This window comes from Solanum verrucosum, unplaced genomic scaffold (assembly GCF_900185275.1).
Source record: "Solanum verrucosum unplaced genomic scaffold, falcon-dt-bn FXZP01000125.1, whole genome shotgun sequence".
NCBI lineage: Eukaryota > Viridiplantae > Streptophyta > Magnoliopsida > Solanales > Solanaceae > Solanum > Solanum verrucosum.
This window is the reverse complement of record NW_026019923.1, coordinates 3585363-3595505: the sequence shown is the minus strand read 5'-3', so window position 1 is coordinate 3595505 and position 10143 is coordinate 3585363. Positions and strand designations below refer to the sequence as shown.

Genomic DNA, 10143 nt, shown 5'->3' with positions numbered 1-10143 from the left:
AACTTTAGACAATTTGCTCAAACAAACTACAAACATAGCTAAGCAAAAAGTAATCCGTCCATTCAACAGGTCAAAAGTTTATAAGGTTTTTAAGTACAAAAATGCCAACAACTCACACAACTCAGTTAAGCGTCAAACTTATTTATTTACAGAACTACAGGAAACAATCGAGAAGAACACACACCAACGGATCAGAAAGGAAGCTCATGAAGCCTTTGCAACTGGGAAATGCAACTTTGTGACAGATTTCTTTAGGAAACTGCTACCACAGAATGAATCCGGGGGGCTGCCGATATCATAATCCATGGCACCAGCCTGCAGCCCACTAGAATGAGCAGTAATGTTATCCTCCAGAGAGTGAAAGCTAGAACAAGTCATTATGTCGTTATCCTCTAGAGGATAATAACTCCTCCGGGTACTTCCACCATGTTTGCGACCTTGTTTCTTGTCTTTACCTTTGCTCCCACGTGAAGATTTGCCATTACTTTTCTGCTTGTTCTTTCCATTCTTCCTGTGGTCACTCCTGTGGCGTTGTACCTTGTTTGGCACATGTGAAACTGCTGTCGGGATAGGGTCATACACATCGGGAGCCCATTTCACAGACAGCTTCTTGGGTGCTTTGCCTTGTTTCTCACGGCTACCTTTAATGGCAGATACAAGCGTCAAAGCTGTCTGAGAGAATAAAAAAGAAGGGAAAAACACAACTGTTAACCAACAATATAATGAGAAATAACTTAATAGCTCAACCCTGAAAAAATCCCAATACAGTCTCCCTCTGTGTATGAGAGTAATATGCTTCAACTGCTGTTCCAAAATACTGTTGTTTCAGCCTTGATAACAGAGTCCAGAGCCATGAGTAAATAACAGAGAGATATATAGAGAGAGAGATACAAGGAACCGCAAAACATATGCTGGAAAAAAAATATACTCCCTCTGTCCCAACTTATGTGACACACTTCCATTTTCGGTCCGTCTAAAAAAAAATGCCGCCTTTCTATAATTGAAAACAATGTAACTTTAAATTTTCATATGCCCACTAGTAATTTCCATGGTGTGATTCCTGTTGAAGCATATACTCGGGGTGGGATGGGGGTGGGGGGTCGTGAACTGAGATCAGAATGCATACGGCTCTATTAAGGAATACTGATGTAAGCAGACAACAGTATATTTCCCTATATAACAAAAAATATCCAAAGAGGACTATAATCTTCATTAAAAACAGGGAGTCAAAAGACCTTCTAGGTCTTCTCTATATGTAAGAAACCCTTTATCATTAAAGCAAATTATGCTTGAAATTGGCAATACTCATGCAAGCAGACAACAGTACATTTTCTTATATAACAAAAGATATCTTTAAGTGGACTAAAAACTTCATTAAGAACAGGTAGTTAAAAAACCTTCTACATCTTTTTTATATGTTAGAAACCCTTTATCATTAAAATGAATATGCTAGGAAATTGACCTTAAATGTATAAGGAAAACTCACAGGTGAAGATATGGAACGTGAATAAGGCAAGTCAGTTGATTTAGCATCAGCCTCCTGCTCCTCCTTCCCATGAACCAACTCAGCAGGGGGAGTGCTCAAAGCAGAGCATGGAAATTCTGAGGACTTGATCAAGCATTTTTTTGAGTCTGTACTGCCAGTGTCAGTGTCATTTGCATCCAAATCTTCTTCACTTCCATCTTCCTCCAATGTGTTGGAATCTTCCTTGTAAATCAAGTCTTCACCATCCTTAATATTCAGAGATTCAGTAAAACGGTGCGCAAGATCACTAGCAAAAGGACCTCCTGGAATGCCAGAAGCACAACCAAGAGTCTCCTTTGATGACTCACAAAAGCAACTTATACTTTCAGAGTCGAACTTGTAATTCGCAGAACAAACGGCCATCAATTAAAGAGAGCAGCAAAGATCTGCACAAACATGCACACGTAGTCTCAGCACAAACAAGAAGCAACATTTGTTAGAAAAGAACAAAGATGTTACAGTTATACAACTGAACTTCGAGGATAATTAATTGCACGTTGAACTTAACCAGTCATCTCAAAGTTATCAATATATATTTTTTAGATCCTTCAAGATTTGATCCATCTATCATGACAAAGAAGCAAATCTAAAGTCAAAAAAAGAATGCGCATTGCTTCTCATAACATTAGTTAATAGGGATGCTGCACCTCAAACAAATACTTCCAAAATTCTGGCTAGTCATCTTCAATTTAGAGTCATGACCCTATATAGGAAGGTATGGGGTCAAGGACAAGGGTAATAGGTAGCCGAGTGTTGTTGTACTGTTATGTGGGAGAGGTAGGGGGCAAGTCTCCTCTTCTCCTTGTTTAGTATTCTTAGTATTTGTATCATATCTTATTCTTCAATTTTCACTACTACGTATTCTTAATTTGCACCGTTTATCTAGCTATTTTGTTGCCATCAATTTCCTCTCAATCCTACTTTGACTACATATTTTTTAAGCCGAGGATCTATTGGAAACAGCCTCTCCACCCCCACAAGAATAGGGGTAAAGTTTACATGCATCCTATCCCATCCCCCGAGACCCCACTTGTAGTATTAACTATCTATCTTTAAGGCAAATATTGCACCCTGCCTATAAGTAATCTGCCTTAAAAGTTAAAAGTATGGATTTCTGATCACCACACCTAGTTCATCATTACAAGAATTAGCCATCACAGAATCCAAACGTTACTAGAACTGATCAATTATAAACTTTATGCATTATCTAGACATAGATCGGAAGCAAGATAACTTTTTTCTACCCAAAACAGATATTATGTAATTTAAATAACCATAAAACACCAATCAGATCAACAACCAGATCCTATAATTGCAAAAAACAATCAAATCACAAATCATTACCTTTCAGTATGTCGATATAAAGCAAAATCACGCAAATTTCCACCAGATTCGGCTACAACTACTCGGAAAAAGATCTGATATAGCTGAAAAATCCCTCGAAACAAACAGAAAACCAGCAGATAGCAACTGAAACAGCAACGCAGAACAAAAAATAAACAGACGAAGATAAATTAAACGTTAACTAAAACTATTACGCCAAGGCTTCAAACGATGAGAACACAAAACGCCATAGAAAGAAGCAGCTTGAGGTAAAGTCAACAGATCCAATAGAAAAGGCGACACCGAATGCATCGTAAGGAAGCGATGCCCTTCGATTTCCCACCGCCACCGCCACCAAAATCCCTAATTCCCAAAAAACAAACCTCGATTCACCTCCACACAACAAAATCTCAAATTACAGTGATCGAAATAATGGATGAAGAAGATTGAATTGCTCGAATTTCAAAGAAGCATAACCAGAAAACGAGTAAATCGGATCATTATTATAGCCCTAAATTACCATCGAATTCAACGGAAGACCAAAAAAATGAAATTGGGGAGATATGGGAGAAAAAGACAAATATTTATATTTATAGGGTACTCCTTTATAGTGTATTCAATACGTTAAAAAAAAATGAAAACTATAGTTGTTGGTTGGCTAGGGATTGTGGTGCGGTGGTGAGACTCGACGGGTTCTGTGGTGTGCAATTTGAATTTAATCGGGCTTTAATGTAGGCATTCAAATGAGTCTTGCAGTAGGCGATCCAAATTTAGTTGGTGCTCTAATGCGGTAGTTGGAGCACCAATGTTTGCTCCGGACACCGAGTGAAAAATCAAAAGAAAAAAGATATATTTGAGGATTAATTTTGGGATAAAATTTATAATTTTTCTGTTTTTTTTTAAAATAAATTAATTAAAAGTGTGTTTAGTATAAGTGATGAGATAATTAATTATCAAATTTATTTTAAAATGAATTTATCTAAAGTAAAATAGTGGGATACTTTATTTTGAGAATAGCTATTTCACAATAGTAATGTTATTTTTTCGTATATTGAGGATGGATAACAATCCTAGATAATAATCTTGGGATAATTAATTTATGAATAACTTGTTGCCCAAATAACGAGTTTAGTTTCTAATTTATCTTTATTTAACCATAGTTGTTTCTCCAATGTATTTTACAAGCAAGTGAATTAATTATAGAGTTTTCAAAAGTTAATATAATACTCACTTTCTTTATTTTTACTTATATCATATTTGAATTTGATATATTTATTAATAAAATAATAATTGACAACACTATTTTATCATATTATTTCTATGTTTAATATTAGTCTTGAAAAATAATTAAAGCTAAGCGTAAATATATGAAAAAATAATTAAATTTTCTTGATAGGTTAAAAATGACAAGTAACAAATAGTGAACAAGTAAAAATAAATAGACAGAAGATAATTATCATTTTATTTATTATTCATAGGTAAAGTTAACATACAAGTAAAAAGAAATAAATAAAATAATCCATTTCGATGAATTTATATTATCAGTCAAATATAATATAAAGTTCATCTCAAATTATAATTTCACAATAATTTAGTCTGTCAGTAAAATATTACTGAGTCAATGAATGTGACATGGCTAATCCTGTTCGTACACGTGTAAGTATAGCGAGATTTCATTTTCTCAGATGCAGATATTTATGGAACTTGGGCTGGGCTTCAATATATTCCTCATTGGGCCCCGTATATTACAATGGGAAAATTAGTAATTAAGTCATAATACCTAACATAATTAGTCAAAATAACAACACTTTAAATTATTTATTTAAAATGGCAGAATGACAATATTTTTATAAAATAATATGTATTCAGATTTTCGTATTTAAAATTAATTTTATTTATGGAAAGAGTCCTATATTGGACCAAATTATATACCAATAACCGTTTAAAGAAAAAAAAAATAAACCAATACACATTAACCTTTTTTCAACTCCATTCACGTTTCTTCCCCACCTTTCAAGTTTCAAGTTTATCTTTCTTCAAGGTGCTAAATTGTTGTTCATCAAGAAATCTTCTTTATTGTTAAATGAAATCTATTTATTAATTCAAGCAGATTTATCGATTGGCAAGGTAATTTCCATTATCCATTTTGATTTGATGTTTAAATCACCGATTCTATATATTACGGATTTTCAGTCGAATTTTTCAATTTTTATGTGATTTTGTTTAGTTATTCATCAAATAGTTATGATTTTCATTTTTTTTGTGATCTTCTTTTAATTTTTCAGATTTTGGAGAATCTAGAAATTCATATATGTATGTTTATTTTGTTTAGTTATTCATCAAATACATTCTAATTTTTGATAATTTCGAAATTCAAATTATCAAAAAATTTGTCTTCATATTTGAGATTTAGTAGATTGTAGTAACTACATTAGCACACATACATCATATATTGTTTGATTTTTTTATACATTCATATTTAATAATTTTGAATTTTGCTTATAGGGTTACTAATGCACAAGTGAATACAGATTCAGATTCGATTTTGATGGAAAAAAACGAAAAAAAGAACATAGGAGATGAAGAAGAAGAAGAAAGACAGTCAAAGAAGAAGGTTCCAAAATTGTATTCATACCACAACTGTATTCCTATTAATTTTTGTTTGTCAATTGTTTTTCTTTTACTCATCATTTGTATTTTTATTTTAAAACATTGTATTTCTTTTTTAGTTTGTAGTAATTTAAATAGGTATATAATGTATTCGTCACAATTCTATATCTTATGATTGAATACATAATTTATAGAATTGTGACAAATGCATTATAAGAAGGGAAATGAAAACTTATTGGTATTCATTTTTTCGTTTGAAATACAAAATCATACTGAAATACAACCTGATATTTGAAATACAAACTTAGTAAGACATATTTTGTATTTTATTTGGCTAAAGCAATATAATTTTATGAATACATAATATATAAAATTGTGCGACGAATACATCACAAGAAGGGAAATACAAAATTATTGGTATTCATTCTGCGTTTGATATACAAAATTATATTGAAATACAACATGATATTTGAAATAAAAACTAAGCTAGAAAATATTTTCTGCAAATTTAAAGTGAAATAATAATATAACAAAATTGGGTATTGAAATATAAATACAATTTATTTTGAATAAACTTATTCTATGTATTATATATGTATTCATCGCAACTGTATTTTTCAATATCATTTCGATCTACAACTAATTTGTATATATATTTTGGTATATACTACACAACTGCCTTTATTTTTGTACTTGAACTAGAATGCCAAAGAGTTGTATTCATAATAAATCAATACCAACATTTTTTGTATTTTAAATTAGTTATACATATCATTAGGTATTCGAATACATTTCGGATGAACACATATTCAAAGAAGTTCAAACATTTAAATATCCAAAACAGAGGGCATTAGAAATTTTCCAACACTTCCACTCATAAAAGATATAAAATACTAACTACTGTTTCCAAAAAAAAAAATGAAATTCTTAAGAACAAAGAAAAAAACACTAGAAAGAAAAATGGCAACATATGCTCTTTCAAAAATGTAACTGATGTTAATTTTTTTTTAAAAATTACCTTTTTTGAAATTTTTTGTTCCATGATTTTCTCTATTCAGTTATTATTTATTTGTATTCTTTCAAATTAATCAAAATAAAATAAATACATAACTCAATCCTTAACAAACTAAAATATTGACATTTTAAATAAATAGTGAAACTATTGCTAAGGAGTCCCATTAAAAGCTAAAATATTGTTGTTTTGAAAATTTTCCCTATTACAATTCAAATCGAGATCCACGATTTAAAGATTAGGTGTATCTGTCGGATTTCAGTTTCATCTAACATAATTTGATATAAACACGGAGGGGTTGTTTGGTACAAAGATGCATAATGCAGGGATTACTAACGCATGAATTGGTAATGTAGGGATTAGTAATGCAGGGTTTAGCAATGCAGGGATTAGATTTTATCAACCGTTTGGTTCATTGTTTCTCACCTAATCTTATGTCAAGTTTAAAACTCTTATTAAAAGTTTATTTTCTATTATACCCTAAGTTATTTTGAGATTTTATATTTCATTTAATTAGTCAAGTTAAATACTAAAGTATATATATATAAAATATTATTAATTTTGAGGTGTGATATGTCACTATAGAGATACTTGATAGCACGGTATATATTTTAATTTTTTGTTGGTTAAGTATTCCCTAAACTTAACATAGATTTAACGCTACTTAAATTGTTCAAATACGCTAAGCTTATTTTTTTTTTTTAAAAGAAAAATTACAGAAATCTCACATTTTAGTTTACTTATTATCATTATCCCCTATAAGTTTTACAAATTTTCAAATTGTCTCATTTTCGCGCATCAGATTAGTGTATCTCGCGCATCAGATTAATGTATCAGCGCTTATATTATCGTATCTCGCGCATCAGATTAGTATATCATGTATAAAATGTAATGTATCTTACTTAACAATTATTGTATCTCGCGCATCAGATTAATGTATCAGCACTTATATTTTTGTATCCGTTTGAGGGATTTCTGTAATTATAAACTTTTAAGGGATAAATTGTAATTTTACCTTAAAAGTATGTGATTTATGTAATTTGCCCTAAAAAAAACAAATAGTTCAAGTGGTCAATGGATGAACTACATTTAAAAAAAATAATAAAAAAAAAAACTCAACTCAATATAACAAATCAAACATGGAAAAATATTAGTTTGAAAATCATCAAATTAAATGGAACGAGTTTGGAGAAGTTAAAAGAATATTTATAAATATTCTCATATAAATAAAAAGGAACATTAAATTACAAAAAAAAAATTAGATTTTTTTTTTGGGGATAATCTAGTCATTTAGGGGTCTTATCCAAGGATTGTTAAACATTTGATTAGTTATCCCTCCCCTTTTTAGGGATAAAATAAGACATTGTATGAGGTATAACTAATATATGAATTAGGTCAAATAAAGTAACCAAAAATGTATTTGTTGGACTAAATTTTAATCCATGGACTGTTTTGATTAATACCTCCTACCAAACGGATCCTGAGTGGTAGTATATACAAAGGGGTTGACTAATTTGATATAAATACTAAGTGCTCGTATATACAGAGAGATTGAATAACTAGTCGAGACTTCAACGTGGGCTCTAGACCACAAAAAAAGCCTACATCATTAACCTAAAGAAAAAATTTCATCAAGCATGTTTAGAATTTAATAGAGTAATTTTGTATTGCAAAGTAATTTCTAGCTTATATACGTAATATAATTTTCTTATTAGAACATACCAACTCCCCAAAACCCAACTAAAAGATAGCTATATTCCCATCACTAGCCTTATTTGGTTCATGACAATCCTCCATTCAACGGGGGATTAGCTGGAACAGGGAAGCAACAAAGTTTATGCCCTCGAAAACCCATGTACTACCACAGGAGAGCATTCCAACTCCCCTAAACCCAGCTAAAAGATAGCTATATTCCCATCACTAACCTTATTTGGTTCATGAGATTCCTCGATTCAACGGGTGATTAGCTAGAACAAGGAAGCAAGAAGCTTATGCCTTCGAGAACCCATGTACTACCATAGGAGAGCATTCCAACTCCCTAAAACTCAACTAAAAGATAGCTATATTCCCATCACTAACCTTATTTGGTGTTCATGACAGTCCTCGATTCAACGGGGGGATTGGCTGGAACAAGGAAGCAAAAAGCTTATACCCTCGAGAACCCATGGACAACATTCCATCCCAAAAAAAACCCAACCAAAAATGGCTAAATTTCCATCGCTAACCTTATTTCGGACTATGTGACTGATTTACTGAGAAAAGACAGTAACGACAGAACATTTGTCAACTACCATCAATCCAAAGGCAACACAAGACCAAAACATAATTCTAAAACTTCACTATTTCCTTCACATATAGCCATTGAAGTAATAATTGATAAAACTGCAAATGATTTGTTTTACAAAACATAAAACAAGTACTTTTAAGCCTTACTACAAACAGAAAATAGATACCAAAACCTACGTACATTGACAGATTATTTGAACAAACACAAGTCATAAAATCCTAAATCATGCAACTTTGGTAGAGTGTCCATTACGAGAAGTGTTGCTCTTCACAAATTTAAGCCTTTCGTGGTGATTTGGTAGCCTTAGATGGTGATTTAGTAGATTCTTTTCCAACTTTATCAGATTTCTTAGGCAGAAGAATTGGATTGATGTTAGGAAGAACACCTCCATGAGCAATGGTTACACCAGCTAGAAGCTTTCCAAGTTCTTCATCATTCCTCACAGCTAACAAAACATGCCTTGGTATAATTCTGTTCTTCTTATTGTCTCTCGCTGCATTTCCAGCCAATTCCAAAACCTACACAAAGAGAAGACAAATCAACACCAATACACTAATTGTATTCAAGCAAATTAGAAACACTCTTAGAAGCAAAAATTCCATTATCTATAATAACTTCATAGTTAATTCAATCAAATTTTCAAGTTTCAATTTCAAAAATTTATCATCAAACATGAGCTAAAAGTAAAAATTTCCAGATCCCACACTCACTCTCATAATAACCCTAAACCCCATATACTAAAAAAACTCAATTTTAGCTAACAACAAACCCCAGATACTAAAAATTGAAGATTTAGGGAAATATACCTCAGCAGCAAGGTACTCAAGCACAGCAGCAAGATAAACAGGTGCACCACTTCCAACTCGCTGAGAATAACGACCCTTTTTCAAATACCTCCCAATTCTACCCACCGGAAACTGTAATCCAGCCTTAACAGATCTTGTAACTGACTTCTTCTTTGGACCACCACCTTTTCTTCCTCCAGCACCCTTCTTCTCCATTTTTTAGCTCAAAAAAACTGAACCCCAAATGATAATTTCAATGAATAATTTGTATTGCTTTCGTTTGAATTGATTGTGATTGAATTTGAGTTACAGTAAGCTGACGTTTTATATATGAGGTTTGTGCTTGAAGAAATGGACTTTCTTTGGAGAAGAGTATTTTGAGCCGTTCGATTTTGGGATAAATCTACGGCTGTGAGATGAGAATGCTGACGATCCGTGTGATTATAAATTGACAAATGAGAGGAGAACACGTGTGACTTTGTTGAGTGATGTTGACAGACTGGATAAGCTAAGCTTTTAGGTTTCCTATAAATAATTGAAGGACTCACAAAAAATATATACTAATATAGTAAATACCACAAAATCAATCAAATTAATAAAT

At 31.8% G+C, this 10143-nt stretch overlaps 3 protein-coding genes across 4 annotated transcripts in view; all 3 read right to left on the bottom strand.

The window, feature by feature from the left end:
- The window catches only part of LOC125825787 (UNC93-like protein 3), a 111102-nt gene that overhangs the window by 54729 nt on the left and 46230 nt on the right, over window positions 1-10143 (bottom strand). The gene's annotated exons all lie outside the window — the stretch shown is intronic.
- Window positions 23-3430, bottom strand: LOC125825857 (uncharacterized). Its single transcript, XM_049505148.1, has 3 exons — window positions 2870-3430; window positions 1487-1911; window positions 23-672 (listed from the first exon to the last, which is right to left on the bottom strand). The coding sequence occupies exons 2-3, from the start codon at window positions 1886-1888 to the stop codon at window positions 205-207; spliced, it is 870 nt and encodes a 289-aa protein (XP_049361105.1). The 5' UTR covers window positions 1889-1911; window positions 2870-3430; the 3' UTR covers window positions 23-204.
- LOC125825938 (histone H2A-like) lies at window positions 8829-9844 on the bottom strand. Its single transcript, XM_049505228.1, has 2 exons — window positions 9564-9844; window positions 8829-9275 (listed from the first exon to the last, which is right to left on the bottom strand). The coding sequence occupies exons 1-2, from the start codon at window positions 9756-9758 to the stop codon at window positions 9033-9035; spliced, it is 438 nt and encodes a 145-aa protein (XP_049361185.1). The 5' UTR covers window positions 9759-9844; the 3' UTR covers window positions 8829-9032.